The following is a 21,696-nucleotide window of genomic DNA, read 5'->3' on the forward strand; positions in this document are numbered from 1 at the left end:
ACACTGATATTTTCCCTCTTAGATCTTGACTCATTGTTGGTGCTCACAGGTTTTGAGATTAACTGAATCAAATCAAATCAAATCTCACTTTTGATATCGTTTATTTAGATTTTACCTCTGTTGGTGATCACAGGTTTTGAGTAGGGAGCATGATTGATTTGTTTGTGTGAGTTCAGGTAGTTCTTGTGCACCAGTTTTGTTAAGTGTTGCATTAGATCGTAGTCATCCAGCCACGATATTTTTTCAAGCTACTTTGTCCCTGATCTAAATGATTTTGTAAGCTATACTTACACACGTAAGTATACTTGCAACTTGTTTGCTGAATACTGAGCCACACTGTTTCGTAAGTTATGAGAGTCTATCATTTCGAAGGATTGTTAACAGAAGCATGAAAAGGAATTAAATGAAACAAAAGTACGATATTCTCAATCGATTTATTCGCAAAGTTTAAATGAACTACGAGTCAGGCATTGATATTTTTATTAAAATTCTGACAGATGCGGTAAAAATATCTGTATGAGTGCTTGTTCATATTACATTTCCAAAGTTTTACAAAGGTGACACTTAAAAAATAATTGTAAGATATAACACTTAAATATACGAAAATACCACAAACATCACAGACAAAGGTAATTCTTAAAGCTAAATCCTTATTCTAGACATAATATAGCAACATAAGCTGTTAAGTTTGACAAGTGTGTATATGTTGGTTTGAAGGTGTTTTTCTCCTCCAAAACATTAACACTATTATTTAGTGTCAAGGTATTTAAAGGAAAATTGTACTTGAACATTCAAGTCAATGTTTTCTGAATCATTTAAGTCATTATTTATTCAGGCATTTAAAGGAAACTTTACCTTAACATTCAAGTCAATATTTACTTAAATATTTAAGGCACTATATTCTCAGCATTTAAAGCAAAACGTTCTCAAACATTCGTCAATGTTTACTTATACATTTAATGCACTCTATTTAGACTTTTAAAGCAAAATGTACTCAAATACTTTTTTCTAAATAAAAGGGCAACAGGACCTTAAAATAATGACCGATTACATGCGATATGAAGGTCACACTATTTTACTTGAGAATTTATTTATATTTTTAATTACAGGCTAATAAAGTTGTCATGGTCAATTGGCTACTATTTTTTCACTAATGCACTGCGAAAACACTTTTATTTCCCTCTTAATACATGCATCAAAATATATTTGAAACAAAATTTTATTATATAAATAAAATTTATATAAAATTTGGTATATATATATATATATATATATATATATATATATATATATATATATATATATATATATATATGTATATATATATATATATATATATATATATATATATATATATATATATATAATAGTATACTTGTAAAGAACTTAGTTTCCTCATCATAACCTTTTTCGCATCTTTTACATTGTACTGCAGGCATTCATTATACAATGTTCGCTACATACATACATGAAAGCGATGCACGGAACACATTTTATCATAAATATTTACAAGGACATATGAGGCGGCGTAGAGCATCCCTCAGTTATAATCTATACCAGATCTAGAGCTAGCTATCTCTAATCACAGTCGCCTTTCTAATTATCTAGCATAAATGTAAATATTTCTACATGAAGCTTCTGTTATCAAAGAAAGGTCAACAGAGGAATTCAAGGGCTTGAGCAACCTTCCCTGTACAACCTGGTCCTCTCCTGTCAACCTTTCTTTAACTAGTGGGAGTCTAAAGTGCTCATCATACTGTCATGTCATGGGGGGAAAAATGTTGAAGAACTGGGTTGTCCTCCGTGCAGCAGAAAGCACAAGTGGGGTGAGATATTACATCACTCATATATTATATATAAAAAAAGCATAGTCCACAAATGATGGATGACTGGGATTGTATATGCTTGGTCATCGGGGGCTTCAGTCTCGAGGGAGAAGAAGATAATGTTAAATACACAAGGAGAACTGCACTCACTTTCTCTTAATATTTCTCACACAGTTGCGACAGAGAATTTTGCCGTCGCATCATTTAAGATACGTCAATAAAATGTCTTCTTCTGTCTGGAACTGACCTTCGGCACACAGGAAATGACTGATCACCACATTTCTTGCAGTCTGTTCTCTTAATTTGTAAATAAATGCAACTGTTAAAAATGCAAAATTAAAAAGGTGAAGAGTACAATACTTTTGTCTTAACTAGAAACATAAAAGTACAATACTTTTGTCTTAACTAGAAACATAAAAGTACAATACTTTTGTCTTAACTAGAAACATAAAAAACTACGTTTTGCTTAACCAGAAACGTACAAACCCAACCAACCCACCTAACCTATTGACAGATAGAAAACGTGAATTTTGTGCTGCTTGTTTATGTGTAGATGGGGCCAGATACATCATAGATTGTAGCTAAAACAGGTCCATATAAGGGAGTAAATAGGGAGTGGCGAGGATTTGATTGGTGGAGAGGGATGTGGGGGGGGAGGGGGGTACCACGGGGACCCAATCAGGTCACTGGGGTCTTTGGTTGGCTGAGGTACGATACTCTACGTTCTTACGCTCTCATATTTTTTTTTAAGTCTCTCACTAGCTACCTTCATTCTTAAATCTCTCTTCTGTCACGTCAAGTTCAAGCACAGCTCCCAGACACGTCTGAACGCTTCTTTTTCACTGGTGGCGGCTCGTGAACGTGAGTTACCGGAACCAGAGGTAAAGGCACTGATGGATATGGTTCGCAGCCTCAGTGACAAGATGTGTTAATTCTTTCATGCCTTCAGTTTTCTTCACCAAGTGATAGTCACTTATAATGACAATACCCCCTTGGTGAATCACCTGGGGCCAGATTCATGAAGCAGTTACGCAAGTACTTACGAACGTGTACATCTTTCCTCAATCTTTGACGGCTTTGGTTACATTTGTTGAACAGTTTACAAGCATGAAAACTTCACAATCAGCTGTTGTTATTGTTATAAACAGCCTCCTGGTGCTTCGGAGCTCATTAACTCTTTAATAATTGTAAACAAAGCCGCCAAAGATTGAGAAAAGATGTACAGGTTCGTAAGTGCAGGCGTAACTGCTTCGTGAATCTGGCCCCTGGTTTCCATTTACTCACCGAGAATCTACAGAGATTATCCAATTTAAATTGTTCCTATTCCGTCGTCAAGAATTAAAGAGATTATATATAATTACAGAAGCCGTGTTGCATCTCGTGCTGTTGTACAAGACTCGTCCAGCTTTTGTAGCTTTTTTTACGTATAAAATGTTTAATTAAAACGTCTGGTGTTCTTCACGAGATAATTAACACATATATTTGTACGTCTGAATTTGAGGTTTAGGTGAGGATTGACGCCTAGAATGGCAACAGTAATAGAGGATTGACGCCTAGAATGGCAACAGTAATAGAGGATTGACGCCTAGAATGGCAACAGTAATAGAGGATTGACGCCTAGAATGGCAACAGTAATAGAGGATTGACGCCTAGAATGGCAACAGTAATAGAGGATTGACGCCTAGAATGGCAACAGTAATAGAGGATTGACGCCTAGAATGGCAACAGTAATAGAGGATTGACGCCTAGAATGGCAACAGTAATAGAGGATTGACGCCTAGAATGGCAACAGTGATAGAGGATTGACGCCTAGAATGGCAACAGTAAGAGAGGATTAACGCCTACAATGGCACCAGTGTGAGAGGATTGACGCCTAGTATGGCAACACTGAGAGAGAATTAACGCCTAGAATGGCAACAGTGCGAGAGAATTAACGCCGACGATGGCAACAGTGAGAGAGAATTAACGCCGACGATGGCAACAGTAAGAGAGAATTAACGCCGACGATGGCAACAGTGAGAGAGGATTGACGCCTAGAATGGCAACAATGTGAGAGAGAATTAATGCCGACGATGGCAACAGTGTAAGAGGAACCGAGGCTGGAAGGTGTGCGCAAACAACCGGTTTTCCTCCCAAGACGTCCCATTTTCTTACGGAATCGACCAATCCGTCAAAAAACGGACGTGTTAGCACAAATCAAACCTCAGCAATATTAACGCTTTCAACGCATCAGCCCCTCGACAAGTTTAGTTGGCTGCGTTAGTGCGTGCGTTGATATGGTAACGCTAAACAGTCGTATTTATTACGGAGTGGCAAATGGCGTGAAGATGCGGGCGAGAAACGGGTCAATACTGTTTAACAGGAATGTCGTTGACCCGTTTAACAGACCCCGACACGACCACCACATGTCTCTCGCGTAATACGTCGCATTTTGTTACGGAGTTGACCAAGCGGTTTAGAATGTGATGTATTAGTCAAAATTAATATATGAAATATTGGCGTATTCAGTATATCGGTCTCGACGGGGTTAGGGGGGTTGTTTGGGTTTGCACGTTTCTGGTTTGTCAAAATAGTTGTATTTTTTACGTAGTGGAAAATTGAGAAAACGGGCTGAGATTATCGTTTCGAAAGGAACATAAAATACTGTCCTTATGTCTATTAATACCGCGATCGTTTTGGGGTTTTCAGTGTCTTAAAAATGCCATCAAAAAACAGTTTTAAAAATGCCATCAATACAGTCTTAAAAATCCTATCAAAACATTTTAAAAATGCGGTAAAAAAAAATTGCCTTACAAATGCCTCCAAAAATAGAACATTTTCAGACCTTCAGACCTTCAGTATCGACAGCCTCTTGGGTCGATACTGAAGCCCTGGAAACACAAACCGAAACTGTCTCTATTTTCCGCTTGTTACAACTTGAAATAAAGTTGTTACATCTTGGCTTAACGTGTTTATGACGTATTAGAACGTTGTTACAACTTGCTATATTGGTTGTTATAACTGGTTAGGAAGTGTTAAAACTTGCTCGAACGTTGTACCAACGTCGTAGTTTCGGTGTGTGTTTGGCGGGAAGGTCTGAAAACAGCCTCTTGGATCAATACTGATGCTTCAAACAAATTCTCAAGGACTTATACCGGTGTGAGACATTCTCGCTGGACCATACCTGCACCGGACAACGTCTTGGGTCAGTTCTGATCATATTCGTACCAAAACAAGACTCGCGATTAGATTTCAATTTCTTCCCAAACGTTGAAACCAGCTACGGGAACTATTTTGTTCTAGTGATTGATAGGAAGAAATAAAGTAATTAAGCTGCCAACCTGCAAACATAATGTAACTGGAGAACAGACGTTGGTGATGTCTTATCACCTGTTTAGGTCTGCGTTCAATCCCCGACCGTCCAAGTGGTTGGGCACCATTCCTTTCCCCCGTCCCTTCCCAAATCCTTATCCTGACCCCTTCCCAGTGCTATATAGTCGTAATGGCTTGGTGCTTTTCCCCTGATAACTCCCCCCTTTATCACCTGTTTAGTACCTTTACCAAGAACCAGAAACAAAATGCTTAATTTGACACTTTTGCCAATCAAAAGCATGTGATATGAGCAAAGGTGAAATCTTGCCAGCTATCACTAAACCTCTTCGAAATGGATATCAGGAAAGGGCTGTAGAGATGAACATATTAGTTGTTGAGGTCAACGACTTCGATATAGGGAGTGGTCATAGGCATCTGTGTGGTGAGGTTTTGGTCGGCTTCTGGGTGAGGGTCTTCGTGTAGGTAGTCTCGTTCCCTGCCCTTGTCGTTACACGGCCGCCACTGATTGTGACCCACTCGACCTACATAGCACCTGTAAAGACATATGTGTGTGGGGAATGGTGACATTTCTTAGAAATTATGAATATAACCAGGCGATATAACATCTGTGAATGTGAATATAATTATTCTTAGTGTTAATTATTATAATTAATTAGTGAATGTGAATGTGAATAATTAGTATAATTATTAGTGAATGTGAATATTCATAACACACCTGTGTTATGAATATAACCAGGCGATATAACATCTGCGTCATGTGTTGGACACATGATGATTAGGGATTTTGAGGTACATTTCCAACAGCTGTTAAATTGCTTTGTTAAAGTTGGAATTTATATGTGATTACAAATGAAAGGAATATATAATTAGTTTAGCATTAATTATCCAGTTCTCATCAGAAAATACTAAAAATTTGGTGTAGTGCAATTGATCATGAAAGTCACAAATACGAGACAGTAATATGAGTCACGTAAAACATTTATTATCGCTCAAAACAGTCATAATTTTCGATCATAGGAGAAGTTATGTTCCACTTTTATGAATACTGCATAGCCACGAGGCACCAAGCCTGCCTGGCACGATACCTCTGACAGACTGAATCCTGGCAACCTTTCAACAACAAAAAATATTTATCTTACGTGAGAAAAGATGGCATTTCTCGGGACTCTAACATGACTTCCATCATTCCCTCAGAAGACGTGTTTAATGCAGTTGGAACAGCTGACAATATTGTGGGTAATGACTGATCAAGCTTTAACATAATAGTGAATCAATGCCAGGGCCCGCGTGTCAGATAGGCTATCTGGAGCCAACTTAAAACACACAGCCAGTGGACAGAGTTTCCATGATCCCGTCTCCTCTTGCTGATGTCAAGTCATTGGCTACACATTAGAGGATGCTGCTGCTGCTGCTGCTGCTGCTGCTGCTTAGTATTACACAAGTTATAATATGACCGCCAGCAGCTATTCAAGCCAGAGTAGACAAGCGGTTTAGTTGTCTGCATTGGTCAGATTGAAGACCATGTGAAGAGAAAACCCGCTTCGTATCAATCCTGATATTTTGTAGTCGAAGCACGAAGAATCTTTCAGGATCATCAGGATCATTGCTTTTGCCACTGTCGCCGGAGACAGGAATTAATTGTATCCTTGATCTTCACGGGAGATACTCGGCCACACCATCAGTGTTTTAACATCGCTACATTGCAATATGTTGACATATTGCAACACAGTAAAGAAAAATCAGTTGTGTAGGCTTTTTTCTCTGTTAATAGTTTACCTGGTCAATATAATGTATGAAGACTAACACAGGTGCAACAAGTTCATTCTTAATTGGTATACTGCAGCTGCTGATGTATGATACTACTTTCATTGTTTAATTGACTTACAGTATTCAATACAGCCTAAACTACTATGTTAATCACCAGAGTCTAGCATTGAACATAAGAACTGAGAACTGGTTTGAAAAGTCAAAAACAAAAAGACGAATTCCAAGTGTACCAATTACACCAACATACCATGGAATTGGGTAGTCCTCAGAGTAGCCACATCGAGCACGGGGTCTGCAGCAGTAGTCCCAGGCACCCGTGTGGTCCGTTTCACAGAAGAAATACCCGGCTTTTCGGTCCTCCCGGCAGTGGTCGCGGTAGCAACGGATTCCCGTTACCACCGCCTTGCCTTCACCAGGGGGGTACTGGTCCTCATACTCGAGCTCGTCTGAAGGGCGAAATAAGGGTCAAGATGATGCTTCGACGCTCTCTGTCTGCCTCTTATTGTTCCTCTATATCTTAATCCGTCTTGTCAGTTTTCCCCTGTCTCTATCTCATATTCTCACTTTCCCTCCCTCTCTCTCACTTACCCACAGCGCACTCCCTGTCGTAGAGGCGTCGCTCGTAGAAGTCTGACTCTCTCTCCTTCACCAGGTTGTAGGAGGAGAGGTCTCGGTGCTCCTGGTCACTCAGGAAACAGTTCTTGTTCTTCATTGAGCCACGGTAATACCTTCCAAGTGGAGACCTTTCATTATTTTTCTTGTTATTATTATTCATTATTATTTATTATTAATGTTACTGATATTATTAGAAATTTTACTGTTATTATTAATTTTACTGTTATTTATCATTAATATTACTGATAACTACAGTATAATTAACACAATTTTAAATCTTGCTACTATTACAATTATTAATAGCTTTAATTTATTTTGACATTGTTTTGTAACAAGCACTTGAAGATTTAATGCATGATAAATACTATTATGTTGTTATACTGCAGGAAAAGGCCTTAGGCCATGGCAGTAAGTCCTCTACGATGACCGGATTGTGTACAGTCCCTTGCCACGTGCTGATGTTTATAAATAGAGAGGACACGTGCAGGACAATGTTGCCATCTCCTGCCACGTGCTGATGTTTACAAACAGAGGACACGTGCAGGACAGTGTTGCCGTCTCCTGCCACGTGCTGATGTTTACAAATAGAGAGGACACGTGCAGGACAGTGTTGCCGGCTCTTGTCATATGTTGATGTTTACAGAGTAAAAACATCCTTACGTGATTCCTCAGCAGGTAACGTGAGTACACATGAGTGAGTGTGAGACAAGTGGGTAATGTGACGATACTAGTATTGACCTATACAGGTGTGCCGGTGACGCGAGGTACCGTACGCCAACATACAGGTGAGTCCCTGCAGTAGTGCTATTGAAGTGGAGCGTAAGCGACCGACGCGACGTTGCCCAGGTGAAAGTTATCTCCGGGAGCTGTGACCTACATAGCTGGGAGCCACGAGAGAGCCTCTCCTTTTCATGCCCTCCCACCTGCCCTCTCTTTCCCCCCCCCCTGCCCAGCCACCTGCCCTCCCACCTACCCTTCCACCTGGGCCTGCCACTTGCCATGCCACCTGCCTTCCCTGCCCCTCCCATGTGAATCCCTCTGCCCTCCCACCTGCCTTCCCCTACCCAACCATGTTGCTCCCCCTTCCCTCCTACCTGCCTTCCCCTGCCCTCTCATGTTCCTCCCCCTGCCCTCCTACCTGCCCTCCCCCCAAACCCTGCCACCTGCCCTCCTTCCAGCATCACACCCAATCCAATTATCCAGCAATATCCTAAACAATGACACACATGGCTTCTCCATAACAAACGTTCTGGCTCCATGTTGTAGCCATCCATTGTAACATTTCTCACGTACATGTAGTATCTCTGAGACCTTGTTTCTAATAATCAAATAATTGTTAACATGGTCGTTGCCTAGTTCCTTAACAAGGCCTTCCAAGGACTTCCTTAACAAGGACTCCACCCAACAGCTGGAGTGTAGAGGATATTGGTCAGTAGTTCATTTTAAGTGTCATTTCTGTCTTCTAGTAGAGGGCCACAGCCCTCATGCACAATGAAATCACAATAGCGTGATATATCCATGAGAAGATCTTTGGATCAGGATCGGATCCGGGTCCTGGGGTTACCGTAGACGCATGTCTTGGTTCACTGGCGAGGCGCGCACGTCTGGGGTTACCCGGGACACGCTGGTTCGATTCTCTCATTTTGCTCCAAAGATTTCATCTACATTCCTTGAACTTCTTCCAAAGATGTGGCCAAGATGTCTGGTCAATATTGGCTTTACAGATGTCTGTAGAGCTGAAGTTTAGTACAAAAGTTGGAAATATTCAGCAAAGGCATTAGAATTCATTAGTATTATTGCTCGTAAATACTGTTACTTTCAGCAGTTGGTTTTTAATTAGCATGTTCATTGCCGCTTGAGCAGGTTTTCAATTTCCTAAGACATTCACCTGATCGGTCTGTTTTTTTTGGCCACTTGTGTTGAGTTTTGTGAACAAAAACTGAACCTTGAGTGAGAATCTCCAGCTATAAGCTGGTGTGTCAGCGCTCTTCCTGCTCGACAAGTCTCCGGTAATAAATTCTCATAGGACCCTCTTCACACGGTGGTCCTGTATATACGGTCCTCGATATATGGTTGGCGTCACACCGGCATCCAGCTCCTCGTGACTGGTTAGTCTTATAGAAGCTGTCAACTGTTCCGGGTCATGTTGATCACTCTTATCAGTGTTGGGTGGCGGCCGTGTCTGTCTGGCGAGAGGAACTAGTTCGGCTAGACTGTTCTTGCTGTCTTGTTTATGGCCACGTCTCCTGGTTCTGCTCCTCCTCTCTCCGTCTGTCTGTCTGTACTTTCCCTCCTATACCTGTCCCTGACTTGCTGCATCTGTCCATATCCTGTTCCACTTGTCTCTTTGTTTGCTCCTTCCGTCCCTACTCTGATACTTCTGTCCCTATCCTTGTCCACATGTCCCTACCCTCGTCCACCTGTCCCTACCCCCATCCACCTGTCCCTACCCTAGTCCACCTGTCCCTACCCTTGTCCACCTGTCCCTACCCTTGTCCACCTGTCCCTACCCTTGTCCACCTGTCCCTACCCTTGTCCACCTATCCACTACCCTAGTCCATGGCCTGGTCCACGTCACCTCCCTGGTTTGTCTCCCACAACAGGTCCTGTTGAATGTATTTACAACAATCCTGTTGCTTAAGACATGAACCACAGCAATAAATATTCACATCAAACCAGTTAATTACTTTCGTTATCTGATTGGCCGCGGTGAAGCCTCCTCTCGCTAACGTTTCGTTATTTTTAACACCGCAGCGAAGTGCTTCGTTCTTATATACAACAATCAAGTTTCTCTTTCAACGAAAAAAAAATTCGGTGACGATAAATTTTGTATGATTACTAATGTTAATATTTATCTGTCTTACACTCTTAAAAATGTTATAATGAAATCTTAGAGAATATTTTAACAATATATTGTGTTTTTACAATTTATATTATCTTATAAATGCACTGAATAATTGCAATTATCTAAGAAATTTCGTTTCAAAAATTCCTAAAACAGAAACAAAGAAAATATAATATTAAATATAAAGAGATTGTATTATTTTTAAAGGTGTTCATAAGAACAACTTGATTAAGAGAAAGGTGAGTCATTGGTCCCGACTCATGACTTTTTAACAGGTCACAAGCAGGAAGCGTAGCGTCCGCCCTCCTTCACTTTCTCTACGTCTGTTCTGTGTTCACAGTTACGTGTGTGGGTGTGTGTGTGTGTGTGTGTGTGTGTGTGTGTGTGTGTGTGTGTGTGTGTGTGTGTGGGTGTGAGTGTGTGTGGGTGTGTGTGTGTGTGGGTGTGTGTGTGTGGGCGCTCACGCATATTTTCTAGTTTAATCGTGAGTATTTTCTTGCAAGGTTCCATGACGGGGCTTCATAATTAAGAGCGGGTCTCACATACTTTATATAAAAAAAGCCCATAAAGATCCTTTGGCTTGAGCTCATATTTTCTCCGCTGTTTTGCAGCATTTGGCTTCAGGTGCTTGACAGCTGGGTGGACAGCGCTTCGGATTCGTAGTTTTGAGGTTCCGAGTTCGATCCCCGGTGGAGGTGAAGACAAATGAGCAAAATGTTTCTTTAATCCTAATGCCCCTGTTGCCTAGCAGTAAATAGGTACCTGAGAGTTAGACAGCTGCTACTGGCTGCTTCTTGCGGGTGTGTAACAAAAAGGAGGCCTGGTCGAGGACCGGGCCGCGGGGACACTAAGCCCCGAAATCATCTCAAGATAACCTCAAGATAAGGGCTTTGTCTACTTTATGGCCGTTCTCTTTTCATTTGCAGGAAATTTTCTGAAATTTTGAAAAGCTGAAGCTTATACTGTTCCAGAAATGTTCTAAGATTACTTCCACTTCTCAAATCACTAAGATTACCTCTCCCCCGGGAGCGTATTATTTTTAAAGTGGCAGAATATTAGTGTGACTTATTTTCCAGAGCGTCAGTGTTGCCTTGAGAAACTCTTAGTTTATCGACACACCTTGTTATCTTCTGTCCTTTTATGTAGAAAAGGAATTATCCAAAGATGGATTTGACTGGATATGAAGGATATGTCAGAGAGAGAAAGACTTGTTCGACAGAGGAGGACTTACCTCAAGGACTATGATTTAGCCTAAAAGAGAAAGACTTATCTAAGAAAGAAGGACTTGTCTAAGAAAGAAGGACTTGTCTAAGAAAGAAGGACTTGTCTAAGAAAGAAGGACTTGTCTAAGAAAGAAGGATTTGTTTAAGAAAGAAGGACTTACCTGATGGATAAGGACTAGTCTACGAGAAGGACTCTCTTGAAGGTTTCATTTAAGAGATAAGGACTTATCTAAAGGAGAAGGACTTACCTAAAGGAGAAGCACTTAGCCTCCAAAAGAAGGACTTACCTAAAGGAGAAGGACTTACCTAAAGGAGAAGCACTTATCCTCCAAAAGAAGGACTCACCTAAAGGAGAAGGACTTGCACATGTAGCGTCTAGATCGCGCACATTCCCGCTCACATTCCTGGATATCAGCCACCGTGAAGCTGTCCCGAACGACTCTTCCCTCGAGCGCCGACTCCGTCACCACCAACCGGAAGCACTCTGACGGCCGCGCGGGCAAGGAGGAGGAGGTTAGTGATATATTGAAGAGAAAGTTAAGATTACGTGATGATTTGGGAGCTTGTGAGAGAGTATGAGAGGCGGTGGTGTATATGAGGACGATATGCGGTCATGAGATGAGGTGAGAAATGAGTAAGTTATAACGCTATTAGGTGAGGCAATCAGGGGTCAGATTCACGAAGCTCTTACGCAAGTACTTACGAACGTGTACATCTTTCCTCAATCTTTGACGGCTTTGTTTACATATATTAAACAGTTTACAAGCAGGAATATTTCCCAATCAACTGTTGTTATTGTTATAAACAGCCTCCTGGTGCTTCGGAGCTCATTGACTGTTTAATAATTATAAACAAAGCCGCAAAAGATTGATAAAAGATGTACAGGTTCGTAAATGCTTGCGTAACTGCTTCGTGAATCTGGCCCCAGATCATGGATGATGCATATGAGGAAGATGAATGTTATTTCAAGTTGAATATATCGCCTGCATGATGCTGAACATGAGGAAAGGAATATGATATACTGCCACGAGGAGTGTGTATAACACATGAATGATGACTACTAGACATACAAGGTATACTAACATCAGGTGCGTATGCTGAATGAGGGATGATATACACAAGGGGATATTGTTTTCATGAGGAAAATATGCTCTTTTGAAACTCATTCTCTGCAATACTGAAAGATTGACTCACAGAAGCAGTTAATAACTTCAAACTCATCTGGTGTGATTCTTGAAGCAAGAAACGTACAATTAACGTACACGACTTATAATTGACGTACACGACGTATAATTGACGTACACGACGTATAATTGACGTACACGACGTATAATTGACGTACACGACGTACAATTAACGTACACGACGTACAATTGACGTACACGACGTACAACTGACGTACAACTGACGTTCACGACGTAGAATTGACGTACACGATCTTGCCTCACGACCTAAGGCGTTGATCCACGCGGCTGTGCATCAAAATCTAAAGCGTTGATGTATATGATTTCGCCTCATCATTATTTTAATTATCTATCTGACCTTTGACATTGTTATTCATCACAGGGTCAAATTAGCTGATGGTTTCATGAATTTTGCAGTCTCCGTGGTGTAGTGGTAAGACACTCGCCTGGCGTTCCGCGAGCGCTATGTCATGGGTTCGTATCCTGGCCGGGGAGGATTTACTGGGCGCAATTCCTTAACTGTAGCCTCTGTTTAACGCAACAGTAAAATGTGTACTTGGATGAAGAAACGATTCTTCGCGGCAGGGGATCGTATTCCAGGGACCATAGGATTAAGGACTTGCCCGAAACGCTACGCGTACTAGTGGCTGTACAAGAATGTAACAACTCTTGTATATATCTCAAAAAAAAAAATTATTCTAGCACTAATGAGCCTGAACCCACAAGATACCTGATAACTGTAACAAGCCAATTCAGGTGTTTTTATTTCGAATATTTTGACAATTCGGCGGTGATTAATATTGATATGATAGTTGTAAATTTAATATGTGTTAATTCAGTTCGATTCTCTTCACTGTAAATGTGAATCTCCAAGATTGTATTGACAAAATCCGTAGAAGTGATGAGGGTTCGAACCTATGTTCCTATGACTAGACCATGACATGGTATATACATTTATTGTATTAAGTGTCATTTGCCAAAATATTAGTATTAATTTTGGCAAGAATTAGTTTAAATTTCATATATGGAGGATTATTTCGATTATAGAAAACGTAAAGTGCATGTGATGAAGTCCACAGCTTATAGAAAACGAAATGGCAGACTTAGGTATTTCTAAATACTCCCGCGAACTTTGTCAACGCCTCCTCTCAGAGAGTCTTTTTTTTCCTTCTGTTGTTGCTATGTGCATGAGTTTATACGGCAAAGTTGTTGAACTAGACTTCTCGCCAGCAGAAAGGACTTGGTCATAATATCTATTGACACGAAATTACCAACCAAATACCGGAATCGTTAATGATTTCGGCAAATGATCAACACAGAATGCGAAGACTCGTTCCGAACAAGCTAATATGCCACCAAAATAGTAATATGACCAAAATGTCACAACAGGATCTGCAATATTAGTGTTCTAACTCAGTCACTCTCACGATAACACCTTAGAAGCCAAAGGGGTATAAAGAGGACCTTGCGTCTTAGATTTTCATGTTATACCCGATACGATTTGCGTATAAATAACTATATTAAATACGCATCTTTATGTAACAAATAAGCAACTTTTGTATCTTCTTGTTATTCTGAATATTTTTGAATAAAAATTATTATTATTAATTATTATAATTATTATTGTTATCATTATAATTATTATTATTGTAGTGTACATGAGCTTCTCAACCCCCATGACAATTCTCGGCAAACGACGGTCATTTAACAATGGTTAAACGATGTAAAAGTTGATCATCTGTTCATTAAACGTTACTCGAGCATGCTTTACCTGTCGGTAAGTGGTCAAGTCACTATGATATCATAAACAATTCAGCATTTTAAACCCCGGAATTCTAGAGCAGATGTTAACAACAACTAAAAGTACTTTAAAAATAACACATGAAATAGTCTGACGAACTATTGACTTCAAGGAAAAGAAAATGGTCGTGCAGTTCACTCTCCTTTCCTAGGGCCTCCATGTCAAATCAAATCAAATGTTCATTCAGATAAAAGTACGTACATTCAAATGAACAAATCCACAAGGGCCGTGACGAGGATTCGAACCTGCGTCCAGGAGCATCCCAGACACTGCCTTAATCGACTGAGCTACGACAGGGTAAAAAGGGTTTAAACCGAAGTTCTTTTTTTTTTACCCTGTCGTAGCTCAGTCGATTAAGGCAGTGTCTGGGATGCTCCTGGACGCAGGTTCGAATCCTCGTCACGGCCCTTGTGGATTTGTTCATTTGATGCATCACGTTAGTGTGATCTCTGTGTGTGTGACGTACACTCAAAATGAGTTACAAAGATAATGTTGGATCTCTAGAAAGAGCTAGTACATACAATGCCTTAAGTCACTTATACGCACAGCGTTTCGGGCAAGAAACGCCAGAGGAAAGGGCAAGACATTTCGGGCACGAAATGTAACAAGACTACAGTACCACTGTGGATAAAGTACAACAGAGGATGATGACAATCATCTCAAAACATAGCCAACTCACACACCAAGAGAGGATGAGAACCTCACTACTGACAACTCTTTTTAAGCAAGGCCAAACAAGACTGACCTCTATGGGGCACTTAAGATACAAATCAAATTGGATAACGCAAATCTAGACAACTTCTTTACTAAGTCAAACAGGACACACGAGAGGAAGAACACTCTACTAGGTTGTTTTCCTTCCTGGCGGCAGTAGTAATTCGATTAAATAGCCTATCTACCTTCGATTTCAGAGATAAGATCAACCTGAAACTAAAACACTTCTGAATTTTATTCTTTGAGTTTAATAACGCCTTTGATTCTGTGACCAATGAGACACTCACTAAAAAGTTGAGGCACATGATATTGGAGGGACTATCCTTAGTTGGATTAGAGTTTAGTTATTTCACAGAAAGCAGAGTTAGTATAACTTCAGTTAAATACGAGTGTAAGGACAGTTCCTCAGGGCTCTGTCTTGGGACCTCTGATGTTTACCTTATAAATAAACTATTTTGGTTCAGAAGTGAACAGCAACGTTTACATATTTACAGGCGGTACAAAAATAAGTTGGAAACAGTTTTCAGAAGAAGAAACAGAAGTACAATAATATATAGATATATTTTATAAAGTTTAAATATATCATCTCAAAATAGACCTCGAAACAGTGGACACAAATTGAAAAGTTTAAATTCAGAAAAGACCTGGGTAAATACTGGTTTGGTAAGCATCAAGATCTGGGTAAATACTAGTTGGGGAAGAAGTTGTTGATTTGTGGAACAATTTACCTGATAATAGACGTGGAATTACTTAATAATTACATATATATGCCAATATATATATATAATACCTCGGATGGGCCAATAGGGCCTTCAGAATTTTTCTTTATTATGTACTGGAAAAAATCGTATTAAACAAATAGAGAATTAGTAGGCACTAGGCTCCATGTTCTCTACGTGGCCACTAGAGACAATGGCCACTAGGTAAACATAATTAATAACGTGGCTGAATAAAGTGAAACAACCTACACACATGTAAAATTAAATCTAAATAACGGCGTTTCGGTATATGACGATCCGAAACGTCGTGACTTACATATCAGTTCATATGTGTGAGGGTTGGGTTATAAATGGTAAATATGTGCTCGAGGACCTCCACACACACCTCCACATAATACCTGAGTACACTACAGCCATCACCCGTGCTCTCAAGGGTCATGTTGGGTGAAACTTTGAAAAAGCAGTTTTTGCTTTGCATTAACCAATTATAACTACTAAGTCTTATAAATTCTAAGTTACATAAGCTTAGGTTTATTCTAATTGACACAAAACAGTTTCCAGGAACTGGAAATATGCTTGTTTTAGAGTTTTTCTTAGATTGAAAGGAATTGTTATGTCAACAACCATGTTTTATAAATCAATAAACAATGACAGTGTGTCTGAAGCATGGAAAGTTACTAACATTAAACAACCTCTCCAAATGAGAACAAAGTTATTACCTGAAACGTTTTAATGCGCAGTTCATTGCAAAGATAAAGTTTCCCATAGTGCATAACCAAGAACAATATAACGATATAAGTGAGCTAAAAATTGAGGTTTAGTATCTAGGATATCAAACGTGTTCTTGTCTGTTCTATAATATAGCAGTTTTATTCGTTTATAAGCAATAGCTAAAGCTCTTAATTAGAGGAAGATGCATTATTAGACCATACTTGAAGACAGAAAACACTACTCACTAAATCTTGAGAGTAGGAGCTACGGAAATAGTGATAGAAGAGTGATGCGAGTTTGTGGCGGACTTTAAGCTGTGCTTTTTGGATCGCTATACTACAGAAAACTGTAAAATTTCTATGAAACACAAGTAGATTATGTGAAGTGTATACAGGGATAGATTTTTTTAATAGGAAGAAAGCAAATGGTGTGTTCAATATATCAACTGAACACACAACTCGTAACACTGGATTCAGGTTGAATAAATTTAGAGTTAGAGAGAAAATATTGGGAATGAACACTTATATGGCAACAGAGTCGTAGATGTCTAGAAGAATATTTTAAGAAGTGCCTCTTTAGGAGTGAGTTTACTGTGATGGTGCTCAGATGACGATGAAGATGACTGACTACATCAGACAAGGAGACAAAGTGACGTGCACGATACAGAGTCTGCCAGTGAAAGGTATTACTGCAGGTAAAGTGCATTACTGGAGTCAACACTAGACACGACAAAGAGTTTGAGTTACCATTCCTGCTGTCAGTAAGACCACTGCTGAGTCCGCCGCCGCCCCAACCTCCACTGCCGCCTCCCCAACCGCCACCACTGCCGCCACTTTCACCGCCACTGCTGCCACAGCAAAATAGTGGGGGATGTTAGGTTGCATAATTCACATATACATACTCACATGCTCTAAAGGATAAAATTACTCTGTATTGTGAGCTGTTAGTCACAGAGCAAGGAATATTTTCTCAGTATATTGTACCGTCAGTGGTCACAAGCAGAGCATGTCTGCTTGTACACTCTGGAGACCACAAGCAGAGCATGTCTGCTTGTACACTCTTGAGACCACAAGCAGAGCATGTCTGCTTGTACACTCTGGAGACCAAAGTCCAATTCCAAGCTCAACTAAAAAAGTAATTGCATATTTTCTTATTGTTCTTTAGAGCACGCTGATGTATATGGTGACTGGTGCTGTTCAACCTGCATGAATCAACAGTCACATCCCAATAACGCGATTCATCAATGAAAATATTTTTTTGGAGCAGATCGGGGGTATAGAACCGACGTCTTGGAGCTGTCTAGACGCGCACCTACGGTGACCCAGGATGCTGGTTTAATCTTTGCTCCGAGGACTTTCTTATTACGTGAATCTATTGGATTTAACTGTGGTATAAATGAAGTCCAGATGGCAGTGGTCCCATCACATGGTAACTAGTTCCTGCGATTTGTACCATTATATATGTACATATTGTTCATGGGTGTCCCAGTGGTGTTAGGGCTACGCTCCGCTCTTACCCTCTACTAATATCTCCACCCCATCTTCCACTCTCTTCTTCCCTCTCCCCAAAATCCGCCCTTCTCTCTCTTTTTCTCTCCCCACACTATTCCTCTTTCTTCCCTTCGGTTTCCCCGCATCCCTTCCTTCTGCACCTCACTCTCTCTCTCTCTCTCTCTCTCTCTCTCTCTCTCTCTCTCTCTCTCTCTCTCTCTCTCTCTCTCTCTCTCTCTATCTCTCTCTCTCTCTCTCTCTCTCTCTCTTGCACACACGATACATCCTGACACACGTGATACATACTGATGCCCGTTATACATGCTGACACACACATTAATGCTTTGGGCGACTCGATCACCAGGTCGACCCGGACACCGCCGGGTACCGCCGGGTATTCACTCAAAAAAAGAGGGAAAATTGACCAAATAGGTGTTAAACATGAGAGCATTAGCGGTAGGTTGACGGGTCTCCTTCCAGTGTGCTGCTCCTTAGCGAGCCAAACACCAGTCAAGTAAATGCGAGGACGCGTTGTATTTAGTTAAGGATGTGTTCAGCTGTTTAGAATATATTTCATGTCCTATGCATGCAAAATTATGTCTCTCGGGCGAGGAGAAACAATGGTGTTTAACGAGGCTCTGACGTCACTTCCGTTACTACACCACGTGCTGTGTTCTAGCGAATGTAAATAGGCGACATTATGATGGGGGTATAATTGGGTGAGAGATAAAATATTAGCCAATCAGAGTTGAGCTGGTTCATGAAATGAGAGAGCCTGCCTGTCAGATTTGCCCTCGGCAAGTCACTCAGTACCTAACTGATGTACGGAAAAGTCAGGTATAGTCTGAGCTTATAAAATTACTGAAATTGTGAACAAAATTAGTAAGGATGGTAATATGTGAACAGATCCATTGTTCACATGGACGTGAACACTCACGTCCACTCCATGCGAACACTCACACACACACTCATGGTGTGTGTGTGTGTGTGTGTGTGTGTGTGTGTGTGTGTGTGTGTGTGTGTGTGTGTGTGTGTGTGTGTGTTCACGTAATCGTGAGGTTATGATTTATTTTTTTAACCGAAGCAAAAACAGAGCTCCAGGATATCCTCCTGTGTGAGGTTATGCATTGTTTTACCGAGGTTGCCACATTTTGCAAACGTTCTTTTTTTGTTATGTTTCACATTGAATTGTCTGCCGTTTCCCAATTTGTTTTATTTCGCTTTAAATCTTTGTTTTACATAAAAACAAAACCTGAAATTCGGTAACACTAATGTTTATCTTCATTGATTCTATATTTTTACGTCAGATTCATTACTTTGTTCACATATAAACATACAAATCCAGAAATAAGCTTAATTACTTACTAATAAGGGCTTAATAGTAAGCCAACCTCTGTTTCCTTCTCCAGAAAACTTATTAATGACGCTGCTCAATTAATTTTAATCATTGTTGCATAAGGTAAAGAGTATAGGTCCCAGGACCAAGCCCTGAAGCACCTCACTTGCTGCTGCTTTTCACTCTAAATCAAACATTTACCCAGTTCTCTCTCTGTCATGAGCAATGGAGGGAAGTTTAATGAGTGTGGTTGATCTGCCATTAACAAAGTGGGATTACAGAGGTTACTCTCCACAATTCTTGAACAGAGCCTAACTCTTTGGGATTAATTGACCGTGATTAACGAGGGATGAATAGGATATCCTTTACATTCATCTTGGAAACTACTTCATCGGGGGGAGTTGTTTGGGTTTTGTTATGTTCGTTTATTAACTTCATCTCAAGTAATTAGTTGTTTACTTATCTTCCCTCTCCCCATATATCTGGTCAAGATCAGGCAACTTGTCATGTGCATCTCTTGCATCAGAAAATATACCTATTTTCAATTCCACCTTTTTCTTGAATAAGATGACCTGGCTATTTTCAATGGCTCAGTCATCTTCTCAACTTTGGTTTGATAATTTGAAAATTAGCATTTCTACAAGTTTTTCTAGAATTTTTAGGCCTATAACAAATGCTATTATAGATTTTGCATAAATTGTTGAGGCTTGTTCTTTGTGCATCTAGAGCTCCAAACAGAATTTTCATCACTAATGCAAGAATTGTTCACGAATATGTTCCAATTTCAAACCATACATCTTAAATCCTTATGGAGATGGATAGGTCAAGGGAGCATTGTGGCGTGAGCGTGGTGTTAGACATGTTCCTACAGAATATGTCCTTTCGAGAGGTTGATACCTCACGTGCCAGTGAGCTGCCTCAGCTTCCATGTTCTGAAGGAACTGCTATTCTGAGACTGAGTACCGCGTGGTTGATGAGCATCACCTGTTTTTTTCCGAGCACGTGGTTATGAGGAAGTTGTGGGGATCTGGGAGTGCGTGTTGGTAAGCAAGAGAAGCTAAGCTGTCAGGCAGGAAGGCCAGCTCTAACCAAACCTTCACAGCTGCCATTATGTTTCCTTCAAACTGTGATGGAACAATGCTGTCCATCACTAAAGTCACTCCTTCCTGCCTCAAACTTGGCTCTTGGATTGGGCATTGTTTGCAACATTTATATTGTTACTGACCATCTCCCTGACAAGATATTTATACAATTACTCACCTCTTCGCAAGACATTTATGTTTTTATTCAGTCCCCCCCCCCCCCCTTGTAAGACTGTACCCCACACACTCACTCACACACATATATATAATGTGTGTATGCATATATATGTGTATGTAATGACAGTCATTAAAATACACTTTCAACATACGCTACTGACACGCCTGTATATCGAGACGAAGATCTATACTTATAACTGAAAACAAGTCTACAAGTGCTTACTAATAGCAATTGCGACCGCTCCTGCTCTTGGCGTAGAAGTCAAAATCCTCGTCCCGGGTGAAGTCATGGGAGTTGCTGGCGCCCTGGGTGCTGAGTTCACAGTTGTCTCTGTACTGTTCGTATCCCTGCCTCTTGAACCTGTAGCAACAGCATATAATTATGAATATTGTTAATATTTTGTGACTGTTGAATTCCCACCATTATACACACACTGGATAACAAAAACTATTTTTGTTAACTAGTTTTCTGAAAAGTGTATTTTGTTTAAAAATATTTCTGAAAAGTGTATTTTGTTAAAAAAGATTTCTGAAGAGTTTATTTTGTTAAGAAAAGACTTCTGAAAAGGGTATTTTGTTAAAAAAAGACTTCTGAAAAGGGTATTTTGTTAAAAAAAAAGACTTCTGAAAAGTGTATTTTGTTAAAAAAAAATGACGTCTGAAAAGGGTATTTTGTTTAAAAGAATTCTGAAAAGTGTACATTGTTTGATACACTTCTAACCCGAATTTTAGTATAGAGTATTTTTCAATATAATTACTGAGTTCAATGGTGACCATACGATGATATACACAAAGAGTGGTAAATTCCACTTCTCAATGTATATATATATATATACTGAGAGTATACTTTCACCCTGGACTATACTGAGGGCTGAAGTATACTTGGTGGTACTA

The 21,696-nt window shown here is 40.1% G+C and overlaps 1 protein-coding gene across 1 annotated transcript in view; it reads right to left on the reverse strand.

Annotated features, from left to right (window-relative positions):
• Positions 1-1,381: 1,381 nt before the first annotated feature.
• The window catches only part of LOC138372267 (uncharacterized), a 50,605-nt gene continuing 30,290 nt past the window's right edge, over positions 1,382-21,696 (reverse strand). The window contains exons 6-11 of the mRNA XM_069337543.1: positions 21,026-21,163; positions 17,464-17,564; positions 11,934-12,072; positions 7,494-7,633; positions 7,153-7,351; positions 1,382-5,670 (exon numbers count right to left, since the gene is read on the reverse strand). Of these exons, the coding sequence (XP_069193644.1) occupies positions 5,505-5,670; positions 7,153-7,351; positions 7,494-7,633; positions 11,934-12,072; positions 17,464-17,564; positions 21,026-21,163 (883 nt within the window). The 3' untranslated portion in view covers positions 1,382-5,504. The remainder of the gene's footprint in view (positions 5,671-7,152; positions 7,352-7,493; positions 7,634-11,933; positions 12,073-17,463; positions 17,565-21,025; positions 21,164-21,696) is intronic.

Source organism: Procambarus clarkii, chromosome 38, assembly GCF_040958095.1.
Source record: "Procambarus clarkii isolate CNS0578487 chromosome 38, FALCON_Pclarkii_2.0, whole genome shotgun sequence".
Lineage (NCBI taxonomy): Eukaryota > Metazoa > Arthropoda > Malacostraca > Decapoda > Cambaridae > Procambarus > Procambarus clarkii.